The sequence below is a fragment of the Sturnus vulgaris genome, chromosome 5 (assembly GCF_052056855.1).
Source record: "Sturnus vulgaris isolate bStuVul1 chromosome 5, bStuVul1.hap1, whole genome shotgun sequence".
Classification (NCBI taxonomy): domain Eukaryota; kingdom Metazoa; phylum Chordata; class Aves; order Passeriformes; family Sturnidae; genus Sturnus; species Sturnus vulgaris.
Window position 1 is genome coordinate 2,101,379 of NC_142247.1, and position 21,477 is coordinate 2,122,855.

A 21,477-nucleotide genomic window follows, 5' to 3' on the forward strand; every position below is an offset into this window, starting at 1 on the left:
GCTCCAGTCCAATGTGCTTTTATTGGCACACATGAACAAATTACCCAGGGCACAGCTATTTTTCTTACTGTAGTAAAAACAGGGACCCTGAATAGAGGCTTTGTGTAGGACAAATATTTTGCCTTTGAAACTGGCTATGAGTTTAAAGTTTATCTAGTGTGCCTTCTGGAAAAAAGGAAAAATACACTTCTCAATCTCACAGAATAGAAAATGTATTCTAGTTTGGGCAACTCAGAGCTCTAGAAGCAAAATTTATCATTGGTGAGGAGCTGGTATAGATTTATAATAAACAGCATAACTTCTTAGTTGTCTAAAATGTGGGAGGAATTTCTCTTTATATTCTTTGTAGCTGTGTCCCCCAAAAATTTTCAATGGATCCCTCCCCTCTAGCATCTCTTGCAGAAGTTTTCTTGCCACGTGGGTGTGGAAAATAGCTTTTAAGATAATATTCATTGCTCTAAGGACTGTCTCCACGGGTAATTCTTCTGATTCCAGTCGGAGCTGCAGCTCACTTTGTTGTTGTGTCATTGCTCTTCAAAAATCTGGCAATATCCTGGTTTTTGCAGGGTCTGCAGTGAGGGTCATTTGTGCAAGATCCCCATCAACTGGTGACTCAACTTGAAACATAAAAACCGAGTTATTTAACCTTTCTGGGGTGCATGGGAGGGTCACCTGAAGGAAGAATTTAGATGCTTCTTTAGTAATGTGTAAAGTCACAAGAATGACGTCTTGAACAATTCTTGTAGAGGTTGGAAATGAATTTCCCCAGCCTCACCTGTCATTCCTCCAGCCAGGAAAGGATCAAAAAGCAGCACCTAATTTTGCTTTTTGGCTCCTTCCCTTTCTCCTTTCCACCTTCCCACCCACACTCATTTCACAGAAACAAAAGAACAATAAATTCATGTTCAGCAAGACTTTTGAAAATTATCTTCCTTCAAAACCTGTGGGAACTTTCCAGAAAGTGTAGCTTCACTGGGGGCTACTTTGGGCTTCTGTCCCACACTACCTGACATTAGTTTTAAGAAAATTTGACATTAAAAATGCCTCAGCAAATGTTTTCAGTTAAATTAATGAGCAAATTGCAATAAAATACCTGTTGTAGCATTTCAGAATCTCTTTCTAGTGACAGTTTGTTAAATTTGGCTTGGTAACCATCAATGACAAATTCCTGGGGAAAATTTTCTTGTGAAATTCAAACTGATTTGAAGTAATTGCAGCAAAAAACATTTTATGGTGATTATAATTGATCTTTTACAAAGGGATCTAGTTTTGTCATCCTTAATCACTGGATGTTTACTGGAAACCAAATGTGATTGTAAAGAGATTAACATTTTTACAAGTATATATACTTCTGAAAGTCACTCTGTAAACTTGCCAAGCCTGGGCATTCACAACAGAAACTGCTTTTGAAAATGAGAATCTGTGAATTGAGTTGGAAAAGAATCCAATTTGTGCATTTGATTCAGGTAATTTCAAACAAAAATATGACATTTGCTGAATATATGGCAATGGAAATACACATAGAGGAAGGGCTTGGCCCAGATTAATGGGTGAGAAAATTGTATCTGTACAGCAAAACAAAAACGATTACAACTAGAAAACCAGAAGCATGGAACACCAAAAGTTTCAATCTATTTTCTTCCCACAAATTGTGGGATCTGCTATTGTTCAGCCTATTTTCTTCCAGGAAACAAGTGCTGAGTTCCATGAGCTCACTGTAAATACTGTGGCAGGGTGTGACTTCAGCCAGCTGTGACCTCAGCTCAGGGAGTTCTTTTACACTCGACTCACTTTGTGCTGAATAATCGCAGCCCCGACTGTGCTCAGATGTTTAAGATAACATCTTTTGTTTACTTGCTGAATTACAATATATTCCTTTCGTGGGCTACGTGTGCATTAACACAAAAAAAAAAACTGATGAAAAGTTTTTCTGGTGAGCCCCACAAGGCTCTCCAGGTGATGCTGGGATGCAGGTGAGTTACTGAGTGTCTGAAAGTGCTGAGAGCTGCACTGACCATGGTCAAGGTCATTCTCCTGCCCAGTCATGTACATTGACAATATTAGGGGAACACTTTAAATTACATCTGAGAATATGAATACTCTTCTGCCATTAAAAACTTGTTTAATCCCCAGAACTTTCATTGGTGAAGTTTGGTTTAGGTTGTGTTAGCAAAAGTCATGAGGTTTTGCATATCAGTCTTGTGAAACTTTGTTTGCAGATTATTTGAGTTAGGGAAGTTTGAAGAGTTGGCATCATTAGAACAGTGTGTGCTTATTTATTAATTTTTAAAATGAAACTTTTAGATTTGTTATTGAGCTCCCAGGTGATGCTGGGATGCAGGTGAGTTACTGAGTGTCTGAAAGTGCTGAGAGCTGCACTGACCATGGTCAAGGTCATTCTCCTGCCCAGTCATTTACATTGACAATATTAGGGGAATATTTTAAATTACTTCTGAGAATATGAATACTCTGCTGACTCTTCTACCCCCAAAGTAAGTTTGGTTTAGGTTGTGTTAGCTAAAGTCATGAGGTTTTGCATATCAGTCTTGTGAAACCTTGTTTGCACATTATTTGAGTCAGGAAGTTTGAAGAGTTAGTCAGCATCAGTAGAATAGTATGAGCTTATTTATTAAGTTTTAAAATTAAACTTTAAGATTTGCTGTTGAGCTCCAGTGTAAGCTTACCCTTATGCTCAGCATTGCTGATTTGTTGTGGTCTAATCAATAACTTGTCAATTGTACCTATTAGTTCACCTTTATTAAACAGAGCCTTTTCTGCTTTCACTGAACTGCATGAAAACTTCCTTTTTTTTTTTTTTTTTGGGTACTATATAGAAAATCTAAATCTTACAGAAAGACACAGAGCATGAACCCTTACCATGGCAAAGCTTGAGGCCTTCCAGACACAATGTTAGTTTGCACTCAGAGCACTTTAGTGGTGAAAGAGCTGAAGATTTAATAAACAAATCTTCAAGGAATGCCCTCCACCAGTGGGTGGTCCACAATGGTTTGGAGCCTGAGTGTTTAAGATCATCAGCAAGCCAGGGGATGTTGCTCCTATTCCACTTTACCTTGTTTAATTCAAAGTTGTAACCTATTACAGACATAAAAATTGGTTCTTTATGTGAGTAGCTGATGAACTTCAATAACTTCACCAAAACTGAAGAAAGCAAATTCGTGTAAACAAAAATTCAATCTTGCCACCTTTCTATTAAACCAAATTAGAGAGGTATTGAAGAGTGTTCCTGTCTTTTTTTCCCCTCCTTTATGTTAATTTTATAGTCTGGTTGGAGTTTGTCATTAAATGGTTTCAGTCCAGCTTTTGTTCTGAACTGCACCACGCCAGTTTTAATATTGTCCCTGTGTCATGACACAGTTATTAACTGGCTAATAAGTGTGGACAGATGGTTAAGCCAGTTTCATTTGGGCAACTTGCAGCAGCTTTTTGACTATGTTGGAAGTTCTTTTCATTTTTTGGCCAGAATGAGAGGAAAACTTTATCTAGAACAACACCTAAAGATATTATATTACCGGCCTTTATATACTTTAGAAATTTTTTTATGTTTCCATTTCTAAAGTGATGGCTATAAAGTTGGCTGTATACTGCAAACTGATTTTCATGTCAGAGTCTGGAGTGCCCTCTTTTGAAATCTAATGATCTCATTTGAAGTATGATGTGTCAAAGAATAAAAGGAAATAAGGAAAAAAAAAATCAGGGTGTATGAAGAAGGGAAATACAGCTGTGGTTTCTGTGCTGGGTCAGCAGAATTCACCAGTCAGTGGTTTCAAGGCAGTTCTGGTTTTATTAAAAAGATTAACATTTTAAAAAGACAAAGAAACCCATAAACAGCAAACCCACCAAAACCCCAAACCAGGATAAGTTTTTGTACATCTCTCTTCAGGTGGAGATACTGAGTATATGATTGTAGCCATGTTGGAATTGGGATTTCTGAGTAAAAGTCACATCTTTGGGCAGCTCACTACTCGACATAGACTCACCAAAAATATTGATTTTTATGGTGCATTATAATCCCTTTTCTCTACTTTCCTCTACAAATTCCTTCATACACCACAGACTCCTTCCTCTTTACACTGCTCTGTATGAGTGTAAGGTTTTTATTTGGATTTTTGGGTTGTTTTTCTATCCTTTCTTTTTTCTTTCATGCAAGATATTCCAGCTGTGGTGACACATTCTGCAAGGACTGCATAATGATCTTGATCTTGGTAATTAATACTCACATTGCTTTAGATGAGGTGGTTAATTCTCTAATTAAAAATAGCAGAGAGTGGTGGCTTCAGTGCTTGGCATATTTATTAATGTTCCTTTGTTGCAATGGGGATTTTAAGTCTTTGAAGCTTTTGTATCTGTAACGCTGTTTGATTTTCTTTCAGTATGGTTAATTATAAATCATGGGCCAGACCTGAGTGAAAAGGATGGAAATAAGTTGCCATGCCAGAATAAAAACCTGTTTTCAAGCATTGGTGTGGCAATAAGGGTGAAGTCCATGAACATGATCTGTCTGCAGTTTATTCATTCAGCTCTTCCTGTGGCTCTCTGTATTTCTCCCCTTTCTCAAAAGACAAGACAGCTATCATAATTGTATTGTTAGAATATTTCTTTAGCAGTGAATCACTGGAAGATATCATAGTAGGGAAAAGAAGACTTCCAGGGCATTTTTTATCTTGTTAGTTTTTCCAATGAAAACTTTCTCTTTTAGGTAGCAATTACTGTTCTGAGCACAGGCCTTGCATTAACATATTAAGTCTTTTACTTTGGTTGATAATTATGACAATAAATTTTCTTAATAAATTTATCCTATTCCCTCCTGTTGAAAGGAATGCTGCTGATGAATTTAGCCCACTCCTTCTTAGTGAAGGACTCAGGGAAGACTCTTAGATTTCAGAAAGTGTCAGTGAAGATCACAAACCTTCTGAAACTGGCAAAACCAGCAGAATCCATTCACAAATCCCCCTGGGCACTCTCTGTGCTTTGCCATTGGCCCCTGCCTGGAGACAATTGTATTTTTTGGCTGTCACTGTCTTTAGTTGCTTGAAATGCTTCTACCCCTTACACAAAGAGGTAAATAATATTCTGAGGTGAAGTTCACCTTTCTGTAAGGAGTAAAATTCAGGAGGAGAGGGAGACACATCCAGTCCTTTCCTCCCCAGCCCAGGTTTCTTTAGCAGGAGCCCCAGTTATTTAACACTGCATCCAGCACTAAAGATTAAAACCAGGATGCAATGAAGTGCAGATTTGCATAAACTAAAATGCAATGTAATTAGTGCTAATGGCTGTGCTGGACAACTGCTCTGAATACAGAGAAATCCTGAAGGAAACAGCATTTTGAAAATTATTTTATTGTGGCTATTCTATTGATATGTTTCCTGGTTGTTGGACACAGGGTGAACACTGGGGTATATAGAGCTCAGAAAGCTTCAAAACCCCCTCATAAATTCAGAGAGAGGCAAAGGGGACAACAACCACACTGGTGGGGAACCCAATTCATCTATTTTGTGTTCAAACTGTAGCATTTGTAGGGCCTGGCTTTCAATTTTTCTCCATTGGTTTTTGCCATCATCCTTTCTAGCAAATTTGGATGCTCCAACCTTCCCTAAGAGAAAACTGAAAAAATGACAAAGCTGCTGCCAGCTCAACCCACGGCAGCTTTTCTCACAGAAATTCTGGTTATCAGTGCACTGAGGATGGCAAATCCCCAGGGATCATTTCACAAGCATTGCTCACTTATGCATTCATGTGCATTTTGGTGTTTATCTCGAGGCGAGATGTTGAACAACCAGCAGAACTCGTGTTTGCTCTTGGCTGTGCTCTGAAGCCAGCCCCAAAGCTGAGGGCAGCAGCAGCAGAATTTCATCTGGCTCCACGGGATTGCATTTCAGGAGTTTTCCCATTTGTTAAAATCTGTGGCTGGAGTGAAAATACAAATAAGAGAGTAATGGGTCAGAAAAACAAGGTAGACACGAGGAGACACTGCTTAAAATTTAGCAAGAATAGGGAAAGTTGTGTGTGTGGGTGAAGGGGATGAGATTTGAGAAGGAACAGGTGAAAAATGGGAATTTAAACAGTTTTTGTACATTCTGTAGTCAGCAGTGAGAGGCATTTTTACTGAATGCACAGTGAGCTATGAGTACATGGATTTTTTTTTTTTTTTTTTATTTTTCCTCTGTTGTTTTGTTCTTCCATGATACTTTTCAAAGGGGAAGGGTGGAGAGAGAGTGTCCTTATCTGACACTGCTACATTGGCTGGGGAATAGTGTTACCTTAATAGTTAATAATAATTAATTAATTAATATTCATAGTGGAAAAGTCCAGTGAGTTGTTTTTGTGCCATATAAATTGCATTGTTGTCATGAGGATCCTTGTCATTAACAGAGCTGCTGATTGTCAATATCCCTTCAAAAATAAAGCTGATGGCAGCAGGGAAATTCTAGGTGGAATTTGTTGTTGTTGTGGATTTTTTGTTTCATTTTGTTTTTCAAAATATAATATTTATAACCATTTGTAGCTGATTTTAATGATATATTATTTTAATACACATAAGAATAAATACCATGGTGTTTGTCTTATTATTAATTATTATTATATCTATTTTCTACTTATTCTTTTCTTCTTGAAATCTTACTTAGCTTTCCTGGTTTAAAACATTTCTTTTTCAGAGCAGGCACGATTGTATTTTTTTTTTTTTTTTAGGATCCTGAGATGTGACCATTTTTGGCCATATTCACAAGTAAACTGTTGATACTTCAGGCCTAATTGAAGAGGGATTGTGCAGTTAATTGTCAAGGATGTTTATTTTTAAGTCTTTATTTTTTTCTGAACTGCTGGGCTGAGGTGAAAGGGAGGATTAAAGAGGAAGTGGAGTTTATGAATAGACTCCTGGTTGACAATGGCTTTGCAGTGTGCAGGGGGTGACTTTTGCTACAGGACTGACTGGTTCCAAGAGATGAAAGAGCATTTGAGATGAGAAACACAGCAGAGAAAGCTGCAATAATAAACCCCTGCACATACTCTTAACCTTGGGTGGTTTTTCACTTTTCTTCATCATGCACTTAATTAAAAAAATAAGGAGTTTTCCCATTTTTTTTTCCCTTGAAACACTTAGGTTGAACGAGATCAAATTGTCTGATAATTTTGGGGAGTTGCAAATAGTTTTTGATGCTGTTATAAATATTTGCACTAATTATAAATAATTATGGTAAAGGGTTTGTTAGTATTCACATTCAGGAGGTTTCTTGAACCAAGTGACAGAAGCATTGCATGAAATTGCAATAGCATTGAAATTTTCATGTCAAGGGAGTTGTCCTGGCACTTCAAAAGCACTGGAAAATTGCATGAGGGAAAGGAAATATTGTTGTCTTTACTCAGCTATCTAATAGTAATTGGTTTGTTTGCATATCAGCTAAAGCTGACCAAAATTTTTGTGTTTGCTTGGCAGAACAAGCTATTTGCATTTTTTTATTTTCAATAGTCAACATGTTTTACTTTAGATTTTCAGTATCTCTTCGTTCAAAATAATTCTGAAGCTTTTTGTATTTAAGTGGTGTTGTGCCTTACAGTGGGCCAGTATTTGGTCATGAGAGATGATTTCTTTCCCCAATGTGAAAATCTGCTGCTCAGCTTTCTTGCTGCTTTTAAATTCAGTGTGTCATGCTGACTTCAAAGGCTGCAGCTTGAAATTCCAATATATTACATTCTAATATATTACATTCCTTCTACCCGAAATATCTGTTTCACCAACTCCATAAAATTGAGTGAATACAAATACAAACCAAGTATTTGTCAGATTAAGATGTCAGAGCAGTGGAATTATTCTAAGTTTTAAACCAAGGGGGATTTCCCCCCCCCCAAATCTCACTTTAAGGCAGATAGCTGCAGAATTTTTTTTATAAATAGTCCTATAAAAAAGACTACAAATCATAAAAGATTATGACAAACAGAATTATTATTAAACGAGTGCTATCTTAAACAATGTGTGGATGGGAAGTAAAGTGGGGAGAGCAACCAGCAGAGGAGATGATTTGTTTGTTTTGGATTTGGTGACTTTTGGGAAGCTCATCTCAGTTTAAACTGCTAAGCAGGGCAGCAAATTGAGCGTGGTCGCTGATGATGATGATGATGATGATGAAGAACTGACAGGATGTGTTGAAGAGCTCAGAGGCAGCCTGGGCTGGAGAGGAGCACTCTGAGCTGCCCTGGTCCAGGCAGCCACTGAAATGGAACAGGGAGTGCCCAGTGAGCTGGCAAATTCTGCTGAGAAAATAAATAGTTGTGTCCTTTCAAGTCATGGGACCATTTCAGGATGCTTCCCAAAGGTTGTAATTGTTAATAAATTGAGCAGCTCTCAGCACAGGCAGTAATTCATTGGAGACAGCTGCTAAGGATTGCACTCCATTAAAAAAAAAAAAAAAAAAAAAAAAAAAAAAAGTCTTGGAGCAGCCAAACAGGCTGCCAGCTTGGATATGTGATATATTTTTGGGGCAAAATGTGCTTGTGGCACTAAAGAGATTCTGCAAGGAGCAAAGATTTTAAAGGAAATGAAAGACACTAAAATAAAGAAATAAACAGTACCCACTGAAAGCATCAGCAACCTTCCACATGATTTCACTTGGCATGTCAAATCCCCCTCAGCTCTGGTTAGTTTTGCTAGCTGCACTGAGGCCAGGTGTTCCTCACAAAGGTACAAAAATTCTCTTGTCAGCACAGAAGACCAGCAGCTCGTGTGTCTTTTGAACTGACTGATGAATTTCGGGCTTAGCCCAGATTTTGATTATTTTTTTGCACGCAAGAAGGAAGTGGCAGGAACACATGTGGGCACTCAGGGGGTACTGACAGGTCAAAAACTGCAGGTGCTTTGTAAAACAGGAGGGGAACAGTTAATGGGGGCAGGGAGGGGACTTAGGGCTCAGAAAATAAACTGGCTGAGAGGCAGCTCTGGAGCAAACAAAGGTTGTGCTTGCTTTGGAAACTGAGCTTTTGTGGGTACAAATTTGATCTGATATACTTTTGAGTGTTCTGCAGTGTGACTGAAATGTAGAGACGTATTCAAATTTCTATTATTCATGTATAAATGTAAATGGAAGGATATTTGCCCGTGGTAAATTTGAATATGAAAGGATTATGAAAGTCACTTCCCAGGGTTACTTTTAACTTCAATGGACATGCTATTAAAGGGAGAAATTTTAAAACTGCTTTATCATGGCCTTTTCAGCACTGCTTTTAGAGGAAAGATTTCATTTGGCATGCCAAACTTTCAGGATTTTAAGCACTGCTTTATACAAAAAAAAAAAAAAAAAAAAAAAAAAAAAGTTTTCTTAAGTACCAAAATAGCTAACCAAGTTTCCTTTTGTGCAAACAATTGTGTTTTAATTTGATAATGCTTCTTTCTAACAATGTTTCATGGAATTGTGTATCAAAAGGTCATTTCAAAAGTTGCATTTGAAAGAAATGAATTGAGGGTTGAAATCAAGTAGACTTGAGTAATAAAGTTGCCATTCGGAACATCTTGTTCACTTTTGCAGTAGATGTTGTTCTTTGTTTAGTGAGCCTTTTTATTTCTACAGCTATTCCTAAAGACCATTGTATCAAAAATAATAGCTTTGTTCACTAAATTATAAATTATTTGAAGCAAACAACTATCAAATTGCTACTGGGAGAAATTCCACAGTGGGTCTTTGAGGCATCACCAGGATGGAGTTAATAACAACTGAGCTTGTTGATGCAATTTCCTTCCAATTTCAGGCCAAATTTCCTCATTAGGTTTGTATTATATCTGTGTTAAACCTTCATCTCTTAGGAGGCCTCTGTTCATGTGCTGGTTTTTTCTTTTCCCAGGTGTTTTCTCGCAGTGAGAATGAATGGACACATATCAAACACCCCTCCTGCTGGATATGGAAGTTACTTCCCTCAAATGAAGTAAGGTTATGCCTTGGACTAAATGGATAAAATAGTGTTGTACTTCCTTCTGGAGGCTTTCATTTCAGACAGAGCTATAATTAGTAGATCCCAGTGGAATTATGAAATTTTCTGTAGAGGAGAGAGGGGTTTGCAAACCGTGGCACCAAAGTGACACATATCAGCTGTCTGATTTTTGTGTTAGTGTAAGGGAAAACTGTGCTGCTGCAGGGACTCATCAGAAACAGGAAAATTAATTGCTGTAGCCATAACATCCAGATTATGTTACTCAGGGAGGACTTGGTGTGCCTGAGATGTTTAAGGTTAGCTCTGAGTGAATGCATTTTTATGTATAAAAGATGAGGCTGCCTCTCCCATCTGTGAGAGCAGACTGTTTCCCAGTCAGCAGAACTGAGCAGCTGCTACCTGCAAGTGTTACCTTGCCTAAGATAAGGGGGTGATCCCTGTATCAGGAGCATGGCACTAGATTGACTCACATCACTAATGAGAATTTACCTGTCTGATGCCAAGGAACACCTGTATGTGTTCCTGTATGGAGCAGGATATCTGTGGTGTCCTCTGCTTCTCATATTATTGTCCCCTTAAGGTGAACTCCTGTATCACTCATGCTTGAAACACTTATAGTCATATTGCCTTTACATTTGTGTTCATTTTAAGTTTTCATTATAAGCAGTTAAAAATAATCAACATTTGTGCACACAGGGAAAAAAAAAACCAAACAAATCCTACCCAGTTCTTTGGCACAGTCATTATTATTTTTGTTATTGTCGTTATTATTATAATTGTGCAGTGAAGTTTGTTACTTGAGTTGGTATTTATTTCTACACCACACCCCAGCTGTGCATCATGTTATATTAATGCAACAAAAGATTGCTCAGAAAGGCCACCAGCCCAAGTGAAACAATCTCCCTCATATTTATGGTGTGGCACAAATATCCAGTATCATTGTCCCTGTTACTAATGCTGTAGGTATGTGTAATCCTATGTAAGGGGAGGGGTTTTATTTCAGTGCCTGCCAAATACAGAAGATAATCAGAAATGTTTTCTTCCAGTGGCTATGGCTCCCCAACGTTTGCTCAGGCAGAGAGGGAGCAGAATTCAAGAACAAGTGCAAAAGCTCTCTATGGTAAGGTGGCAAAAACTCTCTAAACTTCTGTGCTAAATTGCTGTTTAAATAATGACTGTGACTGTCATGGTGGAAATATTTTATACATATTAATCTGGAAGTGTATGTCTGTACACATGGGTGTGTCTGTCAACTAAACCAAATAGCAAAGTGGTTTCATTCCTACTAAAGCTAACTAGAAAATGCTCAGTTTACTGAGCAGAGTGCTCCCACCTGCTCATTTTTCAGGCACCAATGTACAAAGCCTTCATCATAAAACTCACTCAGGGTGATCCTGTAGCTAAGGTATCCACCAAATTCAGAGTGATCCTACAGCTAAGGTGTGCACCAAACTCGGAGTGATCCTATAGCTGATCCTATAGCTAAGGTAGCCACCAAACTCAGGGTGATCCTATAGCTGAGGTGTGCACCAGGGGGAAGGCATTCACGGGTTTATCTGTGCTGTGGGTTTTATTTCTCCTGTACCTCCCTCTGCCTCCCCAGCTTCACCCCCTGCTAGCAGAAAAGTCACTGACAATATTCTTGTCCTTTGACACAGGGATTTAATGGAAATTAGAGTTGGTGGGAGATTTGGAGTCCTGCTTGGCATGCTGTTTCCAGCAGGCTCTGTGGCTGTCAGATGTGATGTTATGAATGCCTGGATGTTGTTGCACTCACCAACTACAAATGCTGGTGTTTGTCTTGGCTGTACACACTACACTCCCCAGCCTAACTCCAAATCACAGTGCAGGAGAAATGTAGTCATGCTGCTTGCCAGCCAAATTGCACCATTTTCAGGTCATCCTCCTCCACTGTGAATGCATCCCACTGATAGCTGTGCTGGTAATGGAAATAGAAGCAGCAGTGAGGCTGTGAGAAGTTCTGCTTTGTAAATCTGTGCCTGCTGCTAAATGCTCTTTTCGAAGTCAGTGCAGCTGATGGGACTGGAAGGACAAGGCTTCCCCCGAGAGCCTGGTCCTGTGCTGGACCCCTCAGACATCAGGCAGCTCCTCCTCTGTGCATCTGCATCCTCTGCATCCTCTGCATCCTCTGCATCCTCTGCATCCTCTGCATCTTCTGCATCTTCTGCATCCTCTGCATCCTCTGCCTCTGCCACCCTTCTGCAGCTTAACCTGCTGGGAAGCTCAAAGGGCAGTGGCTAAAAGCACAACATCCCAAGCAGAAATCTTTTCTCCCTCCTGTTTTGGATGGAGTGGTGGCTGGCAGTGAGCTCAGAGTTTAGGGCAGTGATGCTTTAGAATCTTAGAATCATTTTAAGTTGTAAAATACCTTTAAAATCGAGTCCAGTTGTTAACCCAGTGCAGCCAAGCCCACCACTGACCCATGTCCCTAAAAGCCTCACAAACACATCTAAACACCTCCAGGGATCATGATCCAGCCATTTCCCTGGGCAGCCTGTCCAGTGCTGGACAACCCTTTTGGTGAAAACATTCTTCCTGATATTCAACCTAAACTGCATGTGAATCTTCCTAAATTCAAATTTACTGTTTTAGCGCTATGCTGTGTAAATCAATTTCTTGACATAGTGCTGAAGGCAGGAACTGAAACAGAAACAAATTCTGAGCTGAAGAAAATTCACTTTAAAGAGAAATTTCTGCATTCTGTATGGGTTCACCCAACAAACTGATTGCAGGAAAATTCTGAGCTGGTCACTTTAAAGAGAAATTTCTGCATCCTGTGTGGGTTCACTCAACAAACTGATTGCAAGTGCTGACAAAAATAGTAGGTGGCAACAGAAGCAAGCAAGAGACATTGCAAAAAACTCTTAGCAGATTATTTCTTTATGAGATGCTATGAGAGGGTTGTGATTCCTTTCTCATTTTATGTCATCATCATAATTTTTCAGGAGTACATGGTTTGAACAGTGTGGCAATATCAGTGTCTTAACTATGTCCATTAATTTTTGTGGGCTTTTAAAATATCTCTATGATCTTTTTCATATCAGACATGATGGGATGGTCATGTGTCAGGAGAAGATGGGGACAAATGAGTAAATTTGATGTGTATAATGGAATTATTTTAACTTCCAAAGTACCTTAGCTGAATGCAGGTACTAATTGAAAATGCTTGCCATGAAAGTGCTGCGTGGTGGCTCCTGTAAAAGTGAATTGTTGTCCTTGGTTCCCTTCTGTTGCTGGTGGATACATCACAAAACTGGAGCTGCACTTGCCAGGAGCTGGATGAAACAGAGGGATCAGTTATTGTGGAGCTCCAGGGGGAGATGTATCCACAGCTTTTAGAGTGCAGTTTGCACGTTTTGCTGCTTCTGCTGTGTTTTATACACATAAAGAACTGAGCTCTCACTATCACCACATACACGAGCTGGAGACAACAAGGAAAACACCTAAAAAAATCTTCCTCAGATTCAGGGCAGTAATTTTTAGCAGCAAAGTTACTATTCTGCTGCATCCCTTGTGTCTTTTCTTCCTTGTGGTGTTCAATTTTTTGTGCATACTCTCCCAAATGGGGTGGAAAGCAGCTGAGTGGTATTGGAATTGTTAAAGTGTGTTGAAAATGCTCATTACTAAGTATTTTATTTATAATTCATAACCAACTAAATTATTTTATTTGAGATTCATGAGACTGAAATCCTATAAAGCAGGATGAAGCTGTCTTAGCTTTCTTTTTATATTTTGTTGTGTACATATATTTTAAATGTATGTATATTATTTAGGTTAATACAGAAAACTCCTGTATTTAATAGATTCACTTATACTGGAAAAAATATATGTAATTTTACTGTGAGAGTAAAACACACTGTGGTTTTTTTTTGTTATACTAAGATGTGATAATGTGACATTAGCAGCAGACTTTGCCCATGAAAATGTTCCTTTTCTTGGGAAACTTGAGGGTCAATTGGACTAAACCACCTATTCATGGCTATCAACAAGTGAAAATGGTACCTGAGCTCCTAAGTGACCACTTGATTTTAAACTCAATTTCTTCCAAGTACTGAAAAGACTAAAATTATTATTATTATTATTTTATTATTATTTTTGTTATTATTATTATTACTACTACTATCATTACTACTATCATTCTTAAATATTATTTTGTGATTATTATTTTATGTTACTATTTTAATTATTGTTATAATAGTAGTAATGATTATTATTATTACTTATTATTGCTTGTTGTTATATGTGTGCATGTTTATGTCCTGGCATGGAATTTATGTCTTAGATGCCATTGCTGAGGTGATTCATGATTATTCACTCATCAGACACAAGGGTTGGCCACTGTGGGAAAGGAGGTTGGAAAATTATTGGTGTTACCACAAATCCAGCTGAAAACCAGACTGGAGCCATCACTATCTCTAAAGTGCTGTCTGATAGTGAAAATTTCCTTGCAGTTGCCTTTTTTCCTGCAGGAAATAAGATGAATCCCTTTCATAAATGATGATAAAAATCAAATAATCCCTTTGTTTTCACTCATTTCCTTCCTGGAATGAGCTGGTTTCTATTTGCATGACAAATCTCTCTGTGAGCAGTGAAAGGAGGTTCTCTCTGCACATCTTTAGGGGTTTTATTTCATCATTTGCTTCCAGATCTTTCCATCTGAGAGGGCTTTTGGCTCCTGCTGCCTTCTGCTGTTCCAGCCTTGGCTGCTCCATCTGCCTTGAGCATTCTGGGGGCTGTGCTGGGGCTGTGCCAGCCACTGACACAGCCTGGAGAGCCTCAGATCATTGTAGAGCACACAGCTGAAGGATGCTGCTAGAATTGTCTGCACACACACTGGACAAGCCCTGAGTGTGCTGGGCACTGGGTTTGTGCTCTGGTGGCTGTGGCTGGGAGCTGGAATTGCCTCTGTGTGTGTTTTTTTTTTTTTTTTTGCATTGCTCCCATGGCTCATTCAGAGCAGGATCTGCAGTTTGACAAATCCAGGGGAACCTCCAGCAGCTCACAGGCAGCAAAATGAGGGCACTGAGAGAAACCATCCACGTAATAGGCTTGTAGAATTTTGATTCTCAAATTAATTTGGCACTTGGCTTCTAAAGAACACCCTTCCCCTGACAGCTAGTTCCACACAGGCATCAGAGAGAAGCTTCTGGCAGAAATCTCTGAAAGTGATAGTGTTTGCTCCTCTGGAAAGGAAATTTGTTTTGAACTCCAGTTCTGACCTTTGTCCCCGGATGTTTAGGTCACTCTCCTGCACTTTGCTCTGCCTCAAGCTGATTTTTTTCCAGCTGTGCTGCAATTTATTCTGAAAGGGATCAGCAATCTGTCCAATGCAGATAAATGGCAGTAAGTTAAGTATTGGGCTTTTCTGCTTGATGGTGTGTGGAAATATTTTATGCTGTCACTCCAAGGTTCTTAGGACAGATTTTGGGGGAGATTCTCAGTGGATTGCCATCAAATTTCAGAGCAGCCTACAGTCCTGTTTATCTGTGTCATGTACTGCCTGGTAGTGTTTGACTGAGGATCTTTGGTTGAGGTTGCTTTTTGTTTTCTGGTGTTTTGGACGCTTTCAGAAATGAAAATAAAATCAGCAGCTTTCAACATCTGTTTGAAAACAGAAACATGATCTGTTCCTGATGATTGGTGAACTCAGTAACTTCACAAAACATGAATTGCAGTAGTACCTGTCCACATCAGACATCAGGAGGAGTACTGGTTTCTGTGGATCAGTGTTCCTGTTCCTCTGGAAGCTTTAGTAGATAATAGATCTTACATTCAGGACCAATAAGTGAAATGCTGTGCTGCTTTTCACTTGATTGCCTTTGTGTTGTGAGAGATTTTATTTTAATCAAATTCTTCTGGGTTGCATTTGCTATAGGTTTTGGTTAAAATTTTAACTTAAATGTCTTCTGCCATGATATTATTTTTTTTTTTTTAATTTTGCCAGAGTAAAAATCCTTTATGTAAATGGTGTGCAGGGTTTGAGCTAGCCTGTTATTGAGACTGCCCTGTACTTCAAGTGATGGATGTAAGAGTTGCAATGAGTAGAGTATATAGGAAAAAACCTCAATAATTTTGATAGTTTTATCCATCTTTTGATAATTTCATACATCATGTCTGGAAGTCTCTATTGTAGTATTTCACTTCAGCTTCCATAGGCTCTTCATGCATGAAGGGACCTGTGAGAGGCTGAGATTGATTGGGAGCATTAGGAGAGTGAAACAGAGCATACAAAACTTTATTTTGTTTTCAGTGTCAGGGTTTGACCCTGGCCAGCAACTGAGGACCTCCCCATTTGCTTGCTCATTCCCCTGTCTCCTCTCTGCAGCAGAATAGGGGGGAGAATTGCAAGAGAAAAAAACAAAAACCCTGATGGATCAAGGTAAAGATGGCTTAATAGGTGAAGGAAAGAACAGGGAGGAAAAAAAGGACTGAAAAACAGAATTTATTCACAACCTTCCATAAGCAGAGCAGTGCCCAGACTATCCAGGCAAGGAGGCTTTGGAAAGACTTCCTGCCAGTTTTATTGCTGAGTAAGGATATTACAGAGTATGGAATATCCTTGGGGCCACCTGGGGTCAGCTGTGTCCCCTCTCAGCCTCTTGTGCACCCCAGCCCCTCACTGGGGAGCACAATAAGAAACAGAGAAGACTCTGACACCATTCAGCAACAGTTAAAATATCCCAGTGTTATCAGATCCAAAATTCTCTCCATCCTAGCCAGACCCACTATAATTCAGAACATCAGCAAATTCTGCTGGTCATTTTCAGTAGCAGAACATGTGCTACTTGCATTTGGGGTTTGTGTGACAAGTCAAGGGATGTTTTAAGGTTTCTGTAAAAGCAGTGAGATTAATATTTATAGGTATTAATCCTATTTGAGATGTGAAAAAGTTGAGAGATGGAAGCTAAATTTCCAGAAGAATGGCAATGGGCAACTCTGTAGGAAAAGAAGAAGTTTCATACAGATGAAAAAAAACAACCTGTGGGAGTCATGTGCTGAGGTCTCTGTGACTTGGAAATGGAAACACAGAGCAGGACAGAGAGCAGCTCTGCAGGCTTTTATCAGTATTTTTCTAGAAGCTCAGGGCAGTGGAACACTTCAGCAGGAGGGGATGCAAAAGGCTTTGTGTCCTTTCTGATGGCAAGGTGAGAACTTTCAGAGGGCTGTAGGTGGGATCTGGGACAGGAGCCAAGCACTAGGAGGAAGCAGAGCTCAAGGTTTCATTTTGAGGTACTGGCAAAAACCATGGGACATGGCATGCATTCTATCTGCTTTTCCTTTTCCTTTTCCTTTTCCTTTTCCTTTTCCTTTTCCTTTTCCTTTTCCTTTTCCTTTTCCTTTTCCTTTTCCTTTTCCTTTTCCTTTTCCTTTTCCTTTTCCTTTTCCTTTTCCTTTTCCTTTTCCTTTTCCTTTTCCTTTTCCTTTTCCTTTTCCTTTCCTTTCCCTTTTTTTTGTGCTATGTCCATATTATCATGAGGGAATATTCTTTTCAGATTCATGCCAGGCAGTCAAGAAAATCATGTCTCAGGGAGCTGTAAGGAAAGGAGACCAACTTATGAACCATTGGATTGTAAAATGTTTGAAAAACAAAGGCTAAAGACAAACCTTTCCACAGGATTCCTATTAAAAGATGAATTTTGAAGGGTGAATAATTTCAGGGTGCAGCTGTAGGATCCACCTCCAGATCCTCTATGGCAGTGTTGCAGTCTCAACTGAAATATTCTCTTCTACTCTAAATGGTAACTTGGGTCTCCAGCAGGTTCTAATTCTCATTCTACCTGCCTTAAAGAAATAAATTTTTAAATGTGAATTGCTCTCAGTGTGGACTCTCAGTTGTTGTGTTCATACTTTTTGTTTATTAACACAAACGCTCATTGACTTTGCTTAAATGTAAATTTTATCAAATTTCTTGTTAATAGTAACAAGAACTTCATTAAAATTTACATTTAATCTCACCATGACAATGTGAGTTGAACTTTTCCATCCTGTCTGGTTGGGAGAGTTGTGCTGCTCTGTGGAAGAGGATTTCTTCATCTGTGCTGCAAATGGATTTGAAGTTCCTGCCTTAACAAAACTTATGTGAAGCAGAATAAGGAGCCTCCTGCAAAATTGACTCTCTGCTTTTTAATTCCTTTGGAGCCTCTACATATGCCAGACTTTGTTTATTTTTATTTTTGTTGTATATTTTTATTGTATATTGTTACTGTTGGCAGCATTTATAAATTTTACGGTGGATGTAAGGTTTTTTATGCTTGTTTAATTAAATAGCATAAAACTTACATTTTTGTTCACCTGAAAGAAGGTAACACTCAAAACTGAGTATTTGGTGCATTGTTAATTGAAACAAGTAAATTTTTTTGGATTGTTCTGTTTTGTTTAAAGCATATATTCTTTCTTACTGAAGTATTTCAGTATCATTTCCAGTCCACAGCAGAAGGCTGCTAACTGATCCCCTTAGAGATGCAAATAATTCTATGGGATTAAACTAGATACTGCTTTTTAATCCCCTTGTTTTATTAGGAACAGATGGACTTTACTTCTTCAGATCATCATCCAAACAAAAAAAGAAAGGTAGCAAATCAGACAGTGCTGCTTTACTGACTGTGCTGTTGGGGTGTGCATGTGTGTGTGCTGTGCTTACAAAAAAAAATCCACTGAAAAAAGAATTTCGGTGACATGCTGCAAAAGCAGAAATAGTAGATCCAAATGGAATAATCAAGGTTGAGCCTCTACCCTGAGGATTTCACAATAATGCATCGTGCAAGTAAAATATCTATTTTTGAAATATTCACACAGCTGGCTAAAAATGCAGGTGATTTGTGGTGTTGCTGAATTTGTGTGTTTGCTCTGCACCCTTTACCTGCTGCAGCAAAGTGAGCAGCTGCTGGGCAGGGCTGGGATGGCTCTGCTGCCTGAGTGACATTTGTCACCCCTGGAGAGGGGCTTCAGGCCAGTGCTGCATTCAGAAACTTGGTTTTTGTGAAAATCCCCGAGAAGGGGAGGGATAATGAATGGTGTGTTTATAAAATGTGACAAATTCTTCCACAAGTGACATCTGGAAATGAGGGCACTGCTGTCTCTGCAGCTGGAATTGCTGTGTGAAGGAACCCTGGTCACAGGAGAGACCTTTGTGGGGAGGCTTTTAGGGACTCCTCACTGCATGTCACAGATCATATGTTTCATAGTATTTAGAATTTTTTTTTTTTTAATTTTGCAAAAAGTAACTTAACCTTCCTGTCAACAACATCACTTTTATTTTACTTCCAACTACTCCAAGTGTGATGAAATCGATGTATTTAGTATGTACACTTTGTATTTTCATAATATGAAAAAAAAAAATAAAAAATCAAACCATCTATTTTACTTGAGGATCAGAAAGCAAGATTTTTAATGAACTATAGAAAAAAATTACATGCTTCCAGAGTTTCCTTAGCCATGTCACCTACTGACTTTTCCACAACAAAGCTCCTGGTGTTCCAGATCAGGTGCTTAAGTGGTTGTAGTGAAAAATCCCCCAAACTCCCAAGTGTTGCATTCAATTTTTTCCCACTAGAGTTGAAAAGTGTTCTTCAGTGTTCATCTAAATTCACATTTTGTGGTGTGGGTGTGTGTTGTGTCTTTATGTTGCTTTTCCCCTTCCTTCCTCTCCTGGTTTAATCTCTTGTGCAGAGTAAAAAGCACATCATGTTTCTGGTTTTGCAGCATTGTGTTTTGTTAGCTGAAAAATATTCCAATTTAGAGATACTTTGGTGTGTGTATGTATTCTTCCATGCCTATTTCTACATTAGCAATCCAGTGAATTGAATACTTTATGAAGAAATAAAGGATGAGTCAGTCTTTTTTTTCCTTTGTGCCTTTGTTGTCATGCAGATTTAACATGAGAATTATTTGTATATATCAGAAAATACTTCTGCTTTCAAGGATGCTCATACAGATACAGTGAGCCCAGGGCTAGATTTTAATAATGAGGTTTCCCAAGGCAGTGTTTGCAGTCAGAACTCTGCTCCCCTCTGGTGTCCTGACCCACTGGATGAGAAAAGTGGCTTTTGTGGGCACCCACCAGCTCTCTGCTGACGTAGAAAGGGTCCTTGTGCTGGGACCATGTGGGGGTGGAGGTATTTTCTACTGAAATACAGAAATTAACCACAGCTTATCTCCTCTTCTCATGTATACAGCTTGTCCCAAGTGTGTCTGAGAAACAGTCAAGACACCAGGATAAGGCATTGAATGAAGAATAATTAATAATAATAATAATAATAATAATAATAATAATAATAATAATAATTCTTTGTTTTCCTCCCATCTCCAGAACAAAGGAAGAATTATGCACGAGACAGTGTCAGCAGCATATCTGAAACGTCACAGTACCATGTGGAGGTGAGATGAGAGTGATGCACCAATTACAGCTCTCAGCTACATGTGGTTATTTTTGCCTGCATGGGTTTTTTTTGGGGGGGTGGAATATATAAGCTTGAAGGCACAGGCATCTTCCAAAATATCCTCCCAGCCTGGGGTCACTTCAGAACAGATTACACTGAAATGTCTCAGATTCCATAGCTGAAATCTCGCTGTAGAAGGATGGAAGCAAAGTTGTGTAGCTTGGCAAAGAGTCAGGACTTCTCAACAGGGGATGGATTCAACATCTTGTGCTGCCCTGTCTCTGAGCCTGGCTCCTTGCAAAGAGCTGAACGATGCTGTGCTGCTGGCAAGGCACGCTGATATTTACAACTAATACCCTGATCAGATCTAATCAGCATTATTAGAATATTCATCGAGCTCTGAGCATTAACCCCTCAAAGCCCCAGTGAGTGGAATAGGTGGTGGTTAAATACATTCTGCCTGCACTGACTTTTCCCCAGTGTGAAGAGCAAAGTGTGTGACTTGCTGTCTTAAGCTGCTTTGCAGGATTACTGCATGCTGCTGTCGTATTTTAAATATTCAGCAGGGTAAGCCTGAGGGCCTCTGTGTAGCCCTTCTGAGTGCAGTGCCTCCTCTTGTAGCCTTACCTGGGCTCAAACCTTCTCCTGGTGCCATCAGACCTCTGTCATGGCTTAAGCCAAGTCTTACAAACACCACAGCTCCTTTTCCTGGGTTTTAAATCTCGTGTGAATTGTGAGATCATATACAGAAGACTCCCAATTTCAAGTGCTTCAGTCCTATGATCAGCTTGCAAATGAATACATGTGTTGGTTCTAATTGCCTGTCTATTTTTGTGTGGTTTCTTCATAACAGTTTTGGTGCTGTACTGGCATAACAATTAGTACTTGCATTTGGAATCTAAGCATTCCTGGGTAAGCAGCCAGTACAGAATTTGTTTCACTTTACTTTTAAATACTTTGATTATCTGCAGCTTACACCTACTTCTCTGTAATTACCATGTGCTGTTATCCTGTAACAGAAGAAAGCACAGTTAATTCTTTTTTATTATTTTTATTTTTTTAAAGTTATTTAGAAGACAGATGTGCAGGTATACATTAAATGTGGTTCAGCTTGAATGAGTGTCACCAGATCTTTATGCCT

At 39.0% G+C, this 21,477-nt stretch overlaps 1 protein-coding gene across 6 annotated transcripts in view; it reads left to right on the forward strand.

Annotated features, from left to right (window-relative positions):
- Positions 1-21,477, forward strand: part of EPS8 (EGFR pathway substrate 8, signaling adaptor) — a 124,643-nt gene that overhangs the window by 60,741 nt on the left and 42,425 nt on the right. For all 6 annotated transcript variants that reach the window (XM_088164538.1, XM_088164533.1, XM_088164537.1 and 3 more), the window contains exons 3-5: positions 9,850-9,930; positions 10,983-11,056; positions 20,267-20,334. In XM_088164538.1, the coding sequence (XP_088020664.1) occupies positions 9,869-9,930; positions 10,983-11,056; positions 20,267-20,334 (204 nt within the window). In that variant the 5' untranslated portion in view covers positions 9,850-9,868. The remainder of the gene's footprint in view (positions 1-9,849; positions 9,931-10,982; positions 11,057-20,266; positions 20,335-21,477) is intronic.